Source organism: Gorilla gorilla, chromosome 16 (assembly GCF_029281585.2).
Source record: "Gorilla gorilla gorilla isolate KB3781 chromosome 16, NHGRI_mGorGor1-v2.1_pri, whole genome shotgun sequence".
Classification (NCBI taxonomy): Eukaryota; Metazoa; Chordata; class Mammalia; order Primates; family Hominidae; genus Gorilla; species Gorilla gorilla.
In genome coordinates this window covers 97,663,536-97,680,742 of record NC_073240.2, presented here as the reverse complement: position 1 = coordinate 97,680,742, position 17,207 = coordinate 97,663,536, and the positions used below count along the sequence as shown (strand labels likewise).

The 17,207-nt window shown below is 41.0% G+C and overlaps 1 protein-coding gene and 2 pseudogenes across 1 annotated transcript; 2 read left to right on the top strand and 1 right to left on the bottom strand.

Annotated features, from left to right (window-relative positions):
- The first annotated feature begins 9,194 nt into the window (after nucleotides 1-9,194).
- On the top strand, nucleotides 9,195-9,693 carry LOC109023382 (large ribosomal subunit protein eL34-like). Its single transcript, XM_055362513.2, has one exon. The coding sequence runs from the start codon at nucleotides 9,278-9,280 to the stop codon at nucleotides 9,629-9,631; it is 354 nt and encodes a 117-aa protein (XP_055218488.2). The 5' UTR covers nucleotides 9,195-9,277; the 3' UTR covers nucleotides 9,632-9,693.
- Nucleotides 9,694-9,853: 160 nt separating this feature from the next.
- Nucleotides 9,854-10,209, bottom strand: LOC101152370 (large ribosomal subunit protein eL31-like; annotated as a pseudogene).
- Nucleotides 10,210-13,216: 3,007 nt separating this feature from the next.
- LOC101152007 (phosphoglycerate mutase 1-like) lies at nucleotides 13,217-16,809 on the top strand (annotated as a pseudogene).
- Nucleotides 16,810-17,207: the final 398 nt, after the last annotated feature.

The window sequence follows — 17,207 nt, the reverse complement described above, 5'->3', positions numbered from 1 at the left end:
TTTTAACAACCCTAAATCGAATCCTATAAAGGGACAATGAACCAGATGCCCTCATTGAATCACATTCTTTTCATTTAAGCTACATTACATTTCTTCTCATTTAAGCTACTCCTTCAAGGCTTTATAAACTCAAATAGAAAATATTAATAAGACACTGGGTGTGGTGGCATGCATCTGTAGTCCTAGCTACTTCTCAGGAGCCTCAGGTGGGACGATCGCTTGAGCCCAGTAGTTTGGGGCTGCAGTGAGCCATGATTGCACCATTGCACTCCAGCCTAGGCAACAAAGAGAGACCTCATCTCTAAAAATAAAAAGGAAAAGAAAATATTAATCAGATTCCTTTATAAGATTTCAGAATTGTCATTTTACTTCATGCACTCTCAAAGAAACATAGTGTACCCCAAGCAGAATAAAGACTACATTTCTTTTTTTTTTTTTTTTTTTTTTTTTGAGACGGAGTCTGGCTCTGTTGCCCAGGCTGGAGTGCAGTGGCTCAATCTCAGCTCACTGCAAGCTCCGCCTCCCAGGTTCACGCCATTCTCCTTCCTCAGCCTCCGGAGTAGCTGGGACTACAGGCGCCTGCCACTACGCCGGGCTAATTTTTTGTATTTTTAGTAGAGACGGGGTTCCACCGTGTTAGCCAGGATGGTCTCCATCTCCTGACCTCGTGATCTGCCCGCCTCGGCCTCCCAAAGTGCTGGGATTACAGGCGTGAGCCACCGCGCCCGGCCAAGACTACATTTCTTTTACAAAACTTTCCCTCCAATGTTTTCCTTTTGGAATTGTGTTTATGCAGAGTTGCTGGTTTACATCAAGATTCACTTGAAATAATAGTGCAAAACTCTGTATCCCACCTCTTTTTTGCATGGCCAACATCAAAATTTTTTAAAATTTTGTTCTACATTAGAATACCTTTCTCAGTCTTTTGAAATGTGTCCATCCCTTGAAGTTTTAATCAAATATTGGTTGTTTTAAAATCTATTCTGTGGCTTCCATACTCATATTTGTAAGAAATTTAAATTGATATCATAGAGTCTGAAAACATTTTCTATTCCTTTATGAAATATTTATCATGATATTGGAGGTGTGTTTTTTCCATAAGATGTAAAAACAATGAATTTATATTTTCATCAAAATAGTTGAAAAAGTATTTCCCTTGACAAACATATACTACACCTATCCCCTTACAGTGGTATAAAATTTGTATATATTTACAAAATCTTTAAACTTCAAATTTTTAGATTTTTGATGTTCATAGATTGTAATAAATTTAAATATCTCAAATCGTTCTATTTACAAAATGTGTTTATTGCATAGTTTTATTTGTTTATTTTCCATTTGTCTTCAAAAATTAAAAAGTGAATGATGAGGTTTAAAATATGATTTATGGTTAGTTGTAGGTTATCTCAAACATTCGCTTCTGCACAAAATATCAATGAATTCTTTCTCTGGATGCATGTGGAAGGCAGAAGGTATCCTTTCAAAGTCCGTGAAACGAGCATAGACTTTGGACTCGAAGGTAGGTCTGAGTTGTCCTGGGCATTTCACTTACACGCTGAACCTTCACTCTGTGTGTGTGTGTGTGTGTGTGTGTGTGTGTGTGTGTGTGTGTGCACGCGAGTGCACGCGCGTGGTAGTGAGGCTTCTATTACCTCCCTCACGTGACTGTTGGCAGATTAAGGAGACGGTCTATGTAAAATTCAAGGCGCACGGCAGGCACATGGTAAACGGACTGTTTCTATGATGCTCATCTATGTGAATGGAGATGTGTTTGTGCTGTGATTAATCCAATGAGGGTGTTTACGTTCTATGAAATATTGCCAGAGTTTAGAAACAGTTTGTGAAACTTTATTAACACATGAAACCTTTTGTGAAGTCCACACTAGGTAATATTAACTTTTAATTAATTAAAAACCTGTCTGTGTATTAAAATGCCTTACAGTATGATTGATGGAAATAGATTAGAAGGCAATGTTTTGTCATACTAAAGGTGCATTCGATCGCACATTCAGAGAGAGAGCAAATGACTTGGGACACCATCTAAACAAAAATCAGCAGCTACTAATGAGGCTTGTTAGTGATGCTAATCTATGTAAATGTTATTAATTGAGAACATCTATCTTTTATCTCCAACATTTGGTAATCAGGCAATTAAAGAACAATGACATTCCCGGTGGTTGTTCTTCCTAGTTTCTTTCTTTCTTTCTTTCTTTCTTTTTTAAGTGATCAAAGAGTTCAGAGTAAGAAAAAAAGAAAGTCCCTTATCAAGAGGTAGGCCTTGCCTTGGGCTACTAGGCCTCATTAAAGACAGAAAAGCTCTGTTGATCACCAATTAACCTGATTTGTAGGAACTCTGATAAAGACCTCCAACAACAGGAGTTTTCTTACTATGGTAAATGACACAGTTTGTTGACAAAAATAAAAGCAACTCATTGAAAAAAAAATAAAAGAAGACTATAAAGAATTCATTGGTAATGAAAAGTCATTCTGCTCAGAGACCTGTGCTTGGAGGAGAGAGGAAGTTTTGCCCGTCTGGTGGCCTAGTGCCCACATCAAAGGAGCCAATCACACTTTAAGTCAGGTAGAACCAGCACCCAAAGATGTCTGTCTGATCATCTTGTCAAATCTCTGCTTGCTCCTCCAGGGGCAGCAAACAATTGATTCCGTCAACTTTGTGAAGGGTGACTGGGCCCTGTAGGGTGTACCACATTCCTGGACCAGTGGAATTCGGACCTAGGATTGCCTTGGGAGCCAATTGTTAAAGTTTTCAAATATTTAACATGGTTTTAAATTATACTGGACAATGTCTATTGCATGTTTTTATATATCAAAGATATAGCTAATAGAAATAGCATTAAAGACAGCAATAAGGAGACTATACACACATTTGAATCCAATGGAATTCAAATCTAGGATTGCCTTGGGAGCCAGTTGTCAAAGTTTTCATGTATTCCATTTCAAAATTTAACATAGTTTTAAATTATACTGGACAATGTCTATTGTATGTTTTATATATTGAAGATATAGTTAATAGAAATAGCATTAAAGACAGCAATAAGGAGACTAAACACCATGCACATTGCTCAGCACTTTGCCGTGGATTACCTCTATTGATCTTCACAATAATCCTATGGCATGCACACTATCCCAGAGAGAGAGAGACACCCTGTATTTGACACCTCACCCAAAAAGTTAATAATTCATCAAATATCCTTTAAATCATTTATTTAAGCAGCTCTTATTTGGTTCTGGCTTTCTCTTCCTTCAGGATCTTAAAGGGCTTCAAGAAACCCTTAACTATAGAAAGTAAAATTCCACTGGTGAACTGTGAACTTCCCATTTGGGTGTTGAACATGCAATGTAAATTTCCCCCAAATGTCTCAGTCCTCCAAGGACTCTGAGAAAAGCAGCCAAAGCATAGAGCAGCTGTTTTGAATGCAAGCTATGGAAATCCCTAAATGGGGTGGTGGCAGGTGGGGGTGGGCAATGTCTCACTCCTGTAATCCCCGCACTTTGTGAGGCCAAGACGGGTGGATCACGAGATCAGGAGATCCAGACCAGCCTGACTAACATGGTGAAACCCCGTCTCTACTAAAAATACAAAAATTAGCTGGGCGTGGTGGTGGGTGCCTGTAGTCCCAGCTACTTGGGAGGCTGAGGCAGGAGAATGGCTTGAACCTGGGAGGCGGAGGTTGCAGAGAGTGGAGATCACGCACTGCACTCCAGCCTGGTGACAGAGCAAAACTCCATCAAAATAATAATAATAATAATAATCCCTAAGGGGTGTAAAATTGTAGTAAAATCATCGTAAATGTGTGTGAATGGGGTCTATCTGGCTCCTTTTACTTCCCCTCTTGTATTCCCTCTTGTATTGTCTTTCTCCTCCATCCTGTAGAGTGACCCTAAGAGGCCCAACACGGGCCAGAAAGAAAGCAGCATAAGCACTGCCCCATCGTCCTTAAAACAGTATGTTTGCTTTATCATGATCCACTCAAAGAACAACCTAAAAAGGAACATCTTGTTAGGACAACCAGAATCTCTATTTGTATTCATCTTACATTAACTATTATTTGCATTATAATTGTTGGTGGTTGCTAGCTTCAAATCAGTATAGGTTTGAATATATTGCCACTTCCAAACATTGTTTTCTACATACGAAGTCTCCCTGAATTTAAAAAGTTTAAAATAATGTCCTGTAGCATGCTGTTTTCTTTCTTTCATTTGATGGTGAAAGAGAGAAGCTCAAGACTGAAAGAGAACTAATGATAAGCATAGCTCATTAGCCGGCTGGACTATCGTGAAATTGACTATGATTTCATTTTTCTAATGTGATAAATGATGTAAACAAAAGATTTACATACGAGACTGACTTCCCAGAGCTTTAGTAACTGCACATTGTAAGATATAGGTATAGGGGTAGGATGGAGGAAAAAGCCTCTTGTCTCTTAATTGGGTGTTTGTTTCACTGAGCTGATAGATTCTGAATGCTAGATAAAATTTATAACAGTATTTCTGAATATTATCATAAGGCAGTGGTTTTCAAATTTTAGTGTCTGTAAAAATCCCCTGGTGTTTGCTAAAATGTAGTAAATCCAGTTTGAGGGCCCCAAACTACTTTAACAGGCAACCTTCTACACACACACACACACACACACACACACACACACACCCTAACTGGTGATTCTGTTACAAATAGTCCAAGAAGTAAAAAAAAGTTTTTGTTTTTTGTTTGTTTGTTTGTTTTTGAAACAGAGTATCACTCCCATGCCTGAGGCTGGAGTGCAGTGGCACAATCTCAGCTCACTACAGCCTCAACTTCCTGGGCTCAGGTGATCCTCCCAACTCAGCCTCCCGAGTAGCTAGGATTACAGGCAGGTGCTACCATAGCCAGCTACATTTTCATATTTTTAGTAGAGACAGGATTTCACCATGTTGCCCAGGCTGGTCTCAAACTCCTGACCTCAAGTGATCTGCCCACCTTGGCTTCCCGAAGTGCTGGGATTACAGGCATAAGTCACTGCATCCAGTTGTCAAAAAGTTTTGAGGCTAGTTTTACTTCATCCAAAAAAATATGTGTTGAATGCTTAGTATGCATAAAGGGAAGATATCCAGAGGCTATAAGATATGTATGATGCCTTTCCTTCTTCCTCTTTTATCTAAGAGATGATTAGAAAATTAACTCAAAGTGAGAGACTTGGTGACCCATTGTAAATGTATTTATAAGCTAGTAAATCCATCTCAGGAGATCTGAATTAATGTTAAAACAACAATTTGGTTCTTGCATTACTTCCTGACATATTTTACAACAAGAAATTAATCACATTTGCTCCAAATCTAGGGTATTGGTTTCTATTTCCATTTTAAGGATTTACTGAGTAGTGCTAGGAAACATAGGCAAGAAAAGAGAAAAGACAATATATTGACTAGTGATTTGGGGGAACCACCAAGCGATGTGGATAGTGTGCAAAGAATACAAATGATTCCATCTGTGTTTTTTAAATACCTTCCTCTGGTCATCTCTCCATGATTTGTGTGAGAAGCATCCCCTGGGCAACTGCCCGGCAATTCTGGCTTTCTTCAGGTCAACAAAACCTAGTTACAAGGTTTTAAATCACCGGTAGGTAGCTGAGGTTTGCAGGAAGGGTTATACACTAGGAGGATGGGAAGAGTGGTTGAAGTCAGGTGGGCATAATCTAGAAAGTTTTCCTGATAGGCTAAAGCAAGCAGGGCTCAGAAGAAGAGAGAGAGAGAGAGAGAGACAGAGGAACAAGGGTTTCCTGGTGAAGATGATTCTGACAGCCACAAATGGAGCAGGAAGGGGAGAGATTAAAAGTGACATAAAAAGGGATTGCCTGACTTAAGGTCTTGAAACCAATAGGTAATAATTTGAATATGACCCAGAAGCTAATGGGAAGTCATTTGAGGGTCTTGAGAAAGGGAGAATGGAAACAGCAGGCATAAAAGATTATCTGAGCTGCAGAAGTTTGGACCAATTCGAAGAATGAGAGGCCAAGGACTGAGGAGGGCTGGCAGGGAACCCCAGATCACAGTGATGTCCTACAGCAGATGGGAACTTGGTGATTACAATGAGGAAGCAAAGCCACACAGGTTAAGTGGCTTGTCCCTGACCCAACTGCTAGTTACTTTGCTTGCTTATTTGTATTCTGTATATATATGTGTGTATCCTGTCTTACTCCTAACATAAGATTTAAAGTAGTTTGTTTATTGTGTCTATCTACTCCACCAATTTCCAAAATAGTTCCCCAAATAAGCTACAAGCCAAAGTTCAATTAAATCCCAATCTCTGGGGGTGGATCTCAGGCTTCAATATACGTTTTTAAACTGCTACAATAATGCTAACGTGCAGCTAAGGTTGAAAACCACTTTTCCAAATGTAGCAAAGGGAGCAGATGCTCTCATGTCCCTGAGATGCTTAACACTGGTAAGAAGATTAGGGGCAGATTCCTGTCAGCTGAGGCCAAACAGGAAATGCACAGAGCAAACAGTTTTCCTTTTCTTTCTTTCTTTCTTTTTTTTTTTTTTTTTTTTTTTTTTTTTTTTTTTTTTTTTTTGCTAAAAGAAATGGTAAGTACCTGTTTCCACTGACAAAACTTTTAGGAATAAAACTTAAGTCAAAAAGTAGTGCATGACTTTTCTATAAGGTTTTTGTGAAAAAGTCACTAAGGTCAGCTAGAATTTTTTTAAAGCTATACAAATACTTTGTACAAATGCACAGTTCCCCCGTGGACATTTATGAGTGCCAGTGACTGGGTTCACAAGACTGATGTACAATGGAAGGCATTACTCCAGGAAACTGAGTAAATGGCCCAGCTAATTTAGAAAAAAAAAATCTAAAATCCTAAATGAATATGAGATGTTTGAACAAACCTCTAGCAGATGCTGAATTGCCAACAGCTCATGAAATAATTCTCAAACATGAACCTATAGTGAAGATAGTTTATGATCTTATTTAAACTGAGAACCGTATGCTTTAATCACTAGACATGATGAAGGAAAAGGTTATTCATCTGTTGCTTGTGTTTTAAAAGTGAGATTTTTTTTTTCAAGTACAGCAGGAGGCCAACCCTCTTCAAACTAAAACCAAAGGCCTTTTCTTCAGAGAAATGTGATGTTTTCATCTGAAAGTAGGTTTCCTTCTTTCCAAGAATGCAGATACCTGCTTGGAAAGCAAAGTCATATGTCTTAGAAAGTAGAAACACGGCTGATCAGAAATCCAGCTAGAACTGCCACCTGCCTGGGTCTCATTCCCAAACTTGAGCTCCCCCACCTGCCTTCCATTCCATGTTTTCCTATTAGATGTTAAGATTGAACCCACAACACAAATACGGGGAAAGAGGAAGGGGAGAAAAACATAGACAGAAAGATTAGCCAATAGTGTGGGAGAAAAGGGAAGGCAGTTGGATGGGGGCGGGGGTGGGGCTTGGAAATTGCATGTGTTTGCCTCATGCCAAAAATTCCCAGACAGCAAGATTTGGAAAATAATTTTAAGAAAAATTCAGTGATCTGGATGCTATGCCCACCCGACACCAAATATCTGGTCACCTGGGGCATCTGGGAGATTTTCTGGATTCTTCATTTTCCATCTGAATGTTTGGCTATGCTTGGATGCCACCAGACAGCATTCGTGGATAGAGTGGCTAAGAAGATGTCTACAAAGGGGAAAGAGAATCTGACCTTCTTTGTCAGAATCCAGTTAATCCTATTAATAAGGTAGAAAAGTTTAAAACCAAACAAGGGTGTGTCTGGTTAAATTTGGATTAACAGAAAATATACCGCAAAGAACCGTAAAAAAGAACAGCAGTAATTATGCCCACATGAAAGAGGGGCATGAGTTAAACCTGCGCCAGCAGACCAGAGAACATGCCTTCCAATATGGCAAGATTGCTGTAGTTGTATTAATACAACTTTGTCTTAATTATATGATTGATGTGGGCTTCAAAAGAAAACTCAGAAGCCATAGTGGCTCCAAGGGCATGAGCATTATTGAAAGGATAAAGACAGCCTCCCCAGAAGAAAACCACTCGAAGAGGAAGCCTGGGAGGTTTGCATGGCAGAACTAATCAATAATGTCTTGGTTTTATCTATATTAAGTTTAATAAAAGTTGATGACATCCGTGATTGAAGATCACACACACAATTGTGGCAACATCAAAGGTATTCTGCAGCATATGTTCAGCCTGGGAAGTACAGCAAATCAGAGACTGGATGTATATGACACTGCACACCATGAGAACACGGAGAACACCAAGAGGGGAGCATTCCCTGAGTGCCTTCTCCTCCTGTGTTTACAAAATAAGCAGGGTAAGCTTTCTCACCAGCCTTCACCAACCACCTTTTCCTCTCATTCTCTCAGCTGTCTGATATCAGAATTTTAAAAGAATAGGTTAAAAAAAAAAAACATACTTCTAAAGTTACTTCCAAAATCTGCCCAATAAACAAAAGCCTGCCCTGGATAGATTTTCCTTTTATCTTATCCCATGAAGCCAAAGGAAATGAGAGAATTTCAAAAGTGACTCAGCACAGAGGAAAGGGGGAAAACTGAAGAAATTGCCACCCAGTCCCTTGCAAAAAAGGGGACGAGGACTTTGTTGTCAAATTTCACAAGCAGCTCTGCATAACCAAAGAAGAAAATGAGACCTGCAATTACCTCAGCTTTAAGAGCTCAGTGAAAATCGCTTTAATCCCCCGGAGTTTGTACCACTGTCATATTTTACTTTCTCTTCAACAGGTGTGCAAATTGTTTGGACTGGAGCTGGAAAACAGCATTCAGACCCTATGGGCTGAACGCGAGCAAAGTATTTGCTTAGTTGCAGCTGGTCATCTCGTATCTTCTTCAGGAATGAGGAATTGGTGTCATGGTAACTTATTTTAATCAGTTTGGCAGCAGAAAATATTATGATTTTACTCACAAAAGTGATTCAGGTAGGTGAGCCTTCCTAGGGTTTTATATCGAAGAGGTAAAAGCAACCATTGTTTGTTTGAATTCAATTCTAACAATTCAGCTGAGGAAAACAGTGAGTATTAGTTGTCTTTTTTATACCTGTGTTCAATGCCATTTTATACTTGAGGATCTCTGATAAGCCAAATGCCCAAGCAATATCACACATTATGAAACTTGAAGGGTTTTTCCTTTCTTTTTGCTTTGCTTTAAAAAAGTCATAAGTCGTTTTCCTTCCCAATCGGCTGCCATCCGAGGAGCTGAGGAAGCCTAGAGCTCTCAGGAGCAGTCCTTTGAGCTGGCGTAGGGGCACTCAGAATGGTCCAGCGTTTGACATACCGACGTAGGCTTTCCTACAATACAGCCTCTAACAGAACTAGGCTGTCCCGAACCCCCGGTAATAGAATTGTTTACCTTTATACCAAGAAGGTTGGGAAAGCACCAAAATCTGCATGTGGTGTGTGCCCACGCAGACTTCGAGGGGTTCGTGCTGTAAGACCTAAAGTTCTTATGAGATTGTCCAAAACAAAGAAACGTGTCAGCAGGGCCTATGGTGGTTCCATGTGTGCTAAATGTGTTCGTGACAGGATCAAGCGTGCTTTCCTTATCGAGGAGCAGAAAATCGTTGCGAAAGTCTTGAAGGCACAAGCACAGAGTCAGAAAGCTAAATAAAAAAATGAAACTTTTTTGAGTAATAAAAATGAAAAGACTTGCTGTAAAAAAAAAAAAAAAAGTCATAAGTCGCAGAATCCCCCCCAAAATGGTAGTAAAGTTATGTTACTAACAAACTAAAAAAATAACCATGCTTGTGACAGGAATCATTTTCCTAAAACTGATTTGGGTCCTTTTTTTTTTCTTTTTTTACAATTTTACAACTTCATTTAATGTATTTGATCAGCGATTAGTTCTCATCCACATTGACTGTAGATTTTTTCACGTGGTAACAGGTACATAGGTAACCAAAGTATAGTGCTTATTTGGTGAATCTTCATCCTCATTATGTTTTCTGGACAACCGCACACGGATTTGGTATGGGACATTCCTTATTCCTTTGGCCCAGACAGCTTTGTTGAACCTGGTATCAATGTGCACATCTGGAGTTCCCATCTCCTTCACGGCAAATTTTCGAATCTCTTAGAGTGCCCAGGGGGACACTTGTTGATGGAGTATTCTCGGGTCACCACCTCATTGATGGCAGAATGGCCCTTTTTCTTCTCGCCACCCTTCTTTGCAGGAGCCATTCTGCTGAATCTAAGTTGGAAAGGAAGACCATTTTTATCTATAAAGCAGATGAAAATTTTCTAAAGAAAAGTTAAGTGATTTTTTTTCCCACGATGTCCTCGTTTCCCTGCATAAGTGGACGATCTAAGACTCTAAAGTAGGGCTTTTGACTCAAAAGCCACATTGTTTCTGTTATATTGCTCTACCTTTAATTAAATAAATCAACACAGGCCAGGCATGGCCGCTCACTCCTGTAATCCCAGCACTCTGGGAGGCCGAGGCAGGTGGATCGCTTGAGCCTAGGAGTTCGAGGTCAGCTTAAGCAATATGGCAAAATCCTGTCTCTACCAAAAAAAAAAAAAAAAAAAAAATTAGACAGTCTCATAACCATGTCAATAGACAGATAGATAATAGATAGATGATAGATAGATATAGATAGATAGATAGATGATAGATAGATAGATAGATAGATAGATAGATAGATAAAAAATAAAATAAAGCGGCCAGGCGCAGTAGCTCACGCCTGTAATCTCAGCACTTTGGGAGTCCAAGGTGGGTAGATCAGTTGAAGTTAGGAGTTCAAGATCAACCTGGCCAACAAGGTAAAACCCCATCTCTACTAAAAATGCAAAAATTAGCTGGGTGTGGTGGCGCATGCCTGTAATCCCAGCTACTCAGGAGGCTGAGGCAGGAGAATCGCATGAACCCAGGATGCAGAGGTGAGCCAAGATCGCACCACTGCACTCCAGCCTGGGCAACACAGCGAGACTCTGTCTCAAATAAATAAATAAATAAATAAGCACAATATTTTAAAGGTCCGCTTCTCTCGGGGTTCCCATGGTATTCTCTCCAGCTATTTAATAGAAATTCCATGACCATTTAGGCACCAAGAAGGAGGGGACCCACTCCTAGCACCACCAGGGTAAAAAGCTTTGCATCACTCAGTTCATGTCCTCTGAGAAACAGAAGCCAAGATAAAATTAGCCATGTAAGAGATTTGAACGTTTAAGTTTGTGAATCTTCTACCTTGGTAGAAGCAGGTCAGATCTTGGGATTTGAGTGTTGCTTCACCAAGAAGACTTCACATCTCTCTGTCCTTGAAAGGAGCTGTCTGCATCTTGCATTTCCTTGCCTCGTTTGTAGACATTCTATTTTGAACTGGCTGAATCCTCCATCCCCAGTGAAGAGCGATATTATTAACTCTGATTGACCAGGACTGACGGTAAGAGAGTGAGAGTTAGTGCTACATGAATTACACAGAGTGTGTATCAAGATGAAAATAAAAGCTGCAATGTGCAGACAGGAAGGGTGAAGGGTCCATTGAAAATCAGAGAGATTAGCAACTCATCACATTATTTGTGGGTTATCAGGAGACAGAGGTAATGAAAGTGAGACCTATATCCTTGATCAATAAGAGTTTGACTGCATTTTGAGTTCATTTTCCCCTGCCGAGAGAGAGACAGCAGGCTTACTATTGATCACCGTGTTAATCCATAACCAGACTGGGCCTTAGCCTGGTGGAGCAAGCAGGAAAAATAAGATAATAAGCAGGAACTCTTGATCTTTTATTATGGTGTGCTAGATAAAGAGAGTGCGGGGGTTCAAGGTGGAATACTTTATAGTTAACCGTTACAGTCCCTCTTAATTTGAAATGCATGAGAAGAAGAATTGCGGCCCACCTTACTCGGACTTTTATTTGACCTTATTTTGTCTGCTTCCTATCTAAAGTGTTCCATGGCCTCTTTTCAAAGACTGGAGGCTGATTTAAGTGGGCCAAGGGACAGCCAAAATGACATTGGGCCCAGAGTAAAGGAGAAAGGCCCTCCAAACCCTGCTAGCAAAAATCAAGTGAAATTAAGCATTAATTGCATCTGTTTTTTATATTTTCTTATGATATTTTAGAGTCACTCGATCCAAGAACATTTATGTACATGAGTTGTCAATAATATGTGTCACTCTGCTGTTTCAATAGCAAGCATTATTTAGTTTTTCATTAAAGCGTTTGACTAAAGCAGTCATTGCATTGATGTAGACCCATCTTAGAAAGATGGTCCACCTTTTCTTTCAGATCCATCAGAGTTCCCACCTTTGTGTAACCTAGACCCCGGCTATAATTTAGGCATTTCCTGACCTGTCTATTAAAAATCTCCAGGCGCAGTGGCTCATGCCTGTAATCCTAGTTACTAGGGATGCTGAAGCAGGAGGATGACTTGAGCCCGGGAGTGGGAGGCTGTAGTGAGGTATGATAGCTTGGACAAAAGAACGAGACTTCGTCTCTAAAAATAAAAAATAAAATCTTTCTCAGTGACTCAATATTTACTCATAGTAGCTTTTGCTGAAATTTAGACTAATTCTACCACAACTCCGATTAATCCAGATGACACCTTTGTACAAATTAGAAAAATGTGACTGCCCCAGGCAAGCACAGCCTAAAAGCAATCAGATAAGATTTCCGCCCTCCCTCATCCCTCCCGACTGGCACCACTGTGCCTAATCCTAAACAGTGCCCTGAAGTCCGGCGCAGCAGCAGAGAAAGCAGGAGGATCATGTGAATGTAGCCCACCTACCTGCACCTTGCAAGGGCGTAGCTGAGTCTGCACTCTGTGTGCTTGTCCCAACTCAGCTGTCTCTCATTTAGAGGCTTCCTGTGCTTTTCCAACTGAGTTTTCATCCAGTTCTTCAAAATGCTCATCCTTTCACACAAGTTGCACCTATTAGTAAATGGCAACCTAAGTCACCCTGGAGTTAAGTATTCTGAAACAAAGGGAGAGAGGAGTGGTGTAGGTGTGGGCACATTAGTATGAGAGAGTGAGAGAGAGAGAGAGAGAGAGAGAGAGAGAGAGAGAGAAGGGGAGAAAAGAAAACAGGGTTTAAAGAGCTCTGCTTTGGAAACATACTACTTGAGCTGCTCTAATAAGAAAAATCGGGAGATCCATACAAAAATAACGAATTTAAGTATAAAGGAATTTAAAATGAAATGTTTTGTGATGATTTAGCACTTTATCATTGGATAATCAGGGAAGTTAAACAACCTGAATGAGTTTATACAGTGATTATGTGGGAAAACTGGACCCCAACCCAGGACTTCCGAAGCTGGAACCAGTCATTTTTGTAAGAGTTAGTCCAAAAAAAGCTGAGGCAGCAAAGTCTACTATGGAATTGATTTTCAGAAACAGGCAATGCTGCTTTGAACTATCATACTTAATGCTGATGATAAGTAAACGCTTCTGAAGTGGGTGAGACACTGAAAGTTCTCCCCAAAGCTTAAGGATCCAGCTTGAGAGAGCTTGTTAGTATTAATTTACATTGTGAATAAAGAAAAGATTGTTGAGGAAAGGGGATTTTTCTCCATCTTAAAATGACAAACGGCAGCCATTATTTATCTGAAGCCTCCGTAAAACAAGACAATCAAGTCATGTAACATTATTTGGAGATGGAAGATAGAATAAATGATTGTGGCATCAGTTTAGAATAATGAATACCAGAATATCTCACCTGGATAAGCCAAAAACTAGTTGCAAGGCCTTGGGAAATTTCTTTGGGCTTTCCTCTCTTCCAGAATGATCCACATGATCATCCCAGCTTTACCATTCTGTTGTCTTCCATAGTCAAATGATCCTAGCAGCCTTCTCAGCACCCATGTGTGATCAGAAGTAACAATTCTTGGTCTTTGCAGTAAAGTGGTCAAAAAGGAAGACTGCCACCCAAAGAAGAAAATGAAGTTTGTGATCTGATCCCATAAGATGTTTCAGACTTGGGTTTCACTGGCTCTTATTTTAAGAAATCAAGAATGACTTAACAGAGTGGATGTCACCAAAAAAAGTTCATGGAAACAGTCAGAAACATAATGGCTTTGGGAAAATGTTCATTTCTAATTTCATAAAAATGAGGATCTAATTTAAAATGAAAAAAATGATGTTTGGGAATTGCTATCATTTGAATGACTGTGTCCCTTCAAAACTCATGTTAAGACTTAATCCCCAATGCAACAGTATTAAGAGGTGGGGCCTTTGGGGAAATGATTAAGTCATGAGGGCTCTGCACTTGTGAATGTGATCAGTGCCCTTAGAAAAGAGGCTTCAGAGAGCTCTCCACCCCTTTTCCCCTTCTGTCGTGTGAGGACACAGCGTTTGTCCTCTCTGGAGTACACAGCAACGAGGAACCATCTTGGAAGCAGAAAGCGACCCCTTAGTAGATACTGAATCAGTCAACGCCTTGATTGTGAACTTTCCAGCCTCCAGAACTGTGAGAAATTGATTTCTGTTATTCATGAATTACCCATTCTGTGGTATTGTTATAGCAGCAGAAATAGACTAAGACAGATTGGTTTAAAAACTGAGAGAGAAAATCCTCTTATAAAAAAAAAGTGTTTTGCACCAAAAGCATTTGCAACAAAAGGAAAAATTGACAAATGGTATCTAATTAAATTAAAGAGCTTCTGCACAGCAAAAGAAACTATCATCAGAGTGAACAGACAACCTACAGATTGGGGGAAAATATTTACAAACTATCCATCTGACAAAGGCCTAATATCCAGAATTTACAAGAGACTTAAACAAATTTACAAGAAAAAAACAAACAACCTCATTAAAAAGTGGGCAAAGAATATGAACAGACAATTCTCAAAAGAAGACATTCACATCATCAACAAACAAATGAAAAAAAGCTGAACATCACTGGTCATTAGAGAAATGCAAATCAAAACCACAATAAGAAACCATCTCACACCAATCAGAATGGTGACTATTAAAAAGTCAAGAAACAGGGCCAGGCACAGTGGCTCACACCTGTAATCCCAGCACTTTGGGAGGCCAAGGCAGGCGGATCACCTGAGGGCAGGAGTTCGAGACCAGCTTGAACAACATGGTGAAACCCTGTCTCTACTTAAAATACAAAAATTAGCCAGGCATGGTGGTGCACACCTGTAATCCCAGCTACTTGGGAGGCTGAGGCAGAAGAATCATTTGAACCCGGGAGGTAGAGGTTGCAGTGAACTGAGGTCGCACCATTGCACTCCACCCTGGGCAACAAGAGTGAAACTCCGTCCCAAAAAAAAAAAGTCAAGAAACAATTGATGCTGGTGAGGTTGCAGATAAATAGCAACCCTTTGACACTATTGATGGGAGTGTAAATTAGTTCAACCATTGTGGAAGACAGTGTGGTGACTCCTCAAAGATCTACAAGCAGAAATACCGTTTGACCCATTCTGTCATAAAGATGCATTGATGTGTATGTTCATTGCCGCAGTCTTCACAATAGCAAAGACATGGAATCAACCCAAATGTCCATCAATGATAGACTGGATAAAGGAAATGTGGCACATATACACCATGGAACTACACAGCCATAAAAAGGAATGAGATCATGTCCTTTGCAGGGACGTGGACAGAGCTGAAAGCCGTTAATCCTCAGCAAACTAATGCAGGAACAGAAATCTGCATATTTTCTCACTTATAAGTGGGAGGCGAATGATGAGAACACATGGACACAGGGAGGAGAACACCACACACTGGGATCTGCTGGGTGTTAGGCGGGAAGAAGGAGGGCATCAGGAAGAACAGCTAATGGGTGCTGGGCTTAACACCCAGATGATGGGTTGATCTGTGCAGCAAATCACCATGGCACACATTTATCCATGTGTGTGCCATGGTGGGTTGCTATGCAGTTGTTACCTGCATATCCTGCACATGTATCCCGGAACTTAAAGAAACATGAAGAAAAAAATAATAAAAGAGTTGAAGAAAAAAATGTTATAAATAGAAAACAGATTCTTTACAAAAAAAAAATTGGCAAATATCAAAAAGTATAAAGAACAAAATATTCAAAAAGCACTCTGGAATCTGCGAACCCCAGTCGGTGCCGCATCCCCAGCCCGCCGCCACGCCGCCTACAAACAGGTGCTGATCCGGCACGGCGAGGTTGCGTGGAACCTGGAGAACCGCTTCGGTGGCTGGTACGATGCCAACCTGAGCCCAGCAGGCGACTAGGAGGCAAAGCGCGGGGGGCAGGCGCTGCCAGATGCTGGCTACGAGTTTGATATCTGCTTGAGAGAACAATCCGGACCCTCTGGACAGTGCCAGATGCCATTGATCAGATGTGGCTGCCAGTAGTGAGGACTTAGCGCCTCAAAGAGCGGCGCTATGGGGGTCTAACTGGTCTCAATAAAGCAGAAACTGCTGCAGAGCGTGGTGAGGCCTGGCGAAGATCTGGAGGAGCTCCTATGATGTCCCACCACCTCCAATGGACCGGATCATCCTTTCTACAGCAACGTAAGGAAGGGTCGCAGGTATGCAGACCTCACAGAAGATCAACTACCCTCCTGTAATAGTCTGAAGGACACTCTTGCCCGAGCTCTGCCCTTCTGGAATGAAGAAATAGTGACCCAGATCAAGGAAGGGAAATGGGTACTGATTGCAGCCCATGGCAACAGCCTCTGAGGCATTGTCAGGCATCTGGAGGGTCTCTCTGAAGAGGCTGTCATGCAGCTGAACCTGCCGACTGGTATTCCCATTGTCTATGAATTGGACAAGAGCTCGAAGCCCATCAAGCCCATGCAGTTCCTGGGGGATGAAGAGACCGTGCGTGAAGCTACGGAAGCTGTGGCTGCCCAGGGCAAGGCCAAGAAGTGAAGGTCAGCGGGCAGGCTACTGTCCCCAGGAGCACTGTCCCTGCCCGTCGCGTCCCTCTGCCCCTCCCTCCTGCACGTGTCACACTGACCACGTCTGTAGACATCTTCAGTTGTCGCTGCAGATGGGGACCGGTGGCTCCCATTTTCATTTTAGCCATTTTGTCTCCTGCACCCACTCGCTTCGTACAGTCTAGTCAGAATAGCACTTCTAGGGCACAGGTTCTCAGTCTAAGCTGTGGAAAAGCTCCCCTCAGCCAAGAGAGTTTAAAGGTAGTGACTTGGGTTTTTGCGAGTGCTTTGTTTACTAAGGACTTGTGGAGAGGAACCATGCTAAGCCATGACCAATGAGGAGAAGCAAGAGAGCCTGTCTGCCCCCTGGAGCCAGTCCTGTGCTCTTCT

Bases quoted from the DNA above. Each gene is read 5' to 3' on its own strand.
- LOC109023382 (XM_055362513.2), top strand. From the start codon at position 9,278: ATGGTCCAGCGTTTGACATACCGACGTAGGCTTTCCTACAATACAGCC.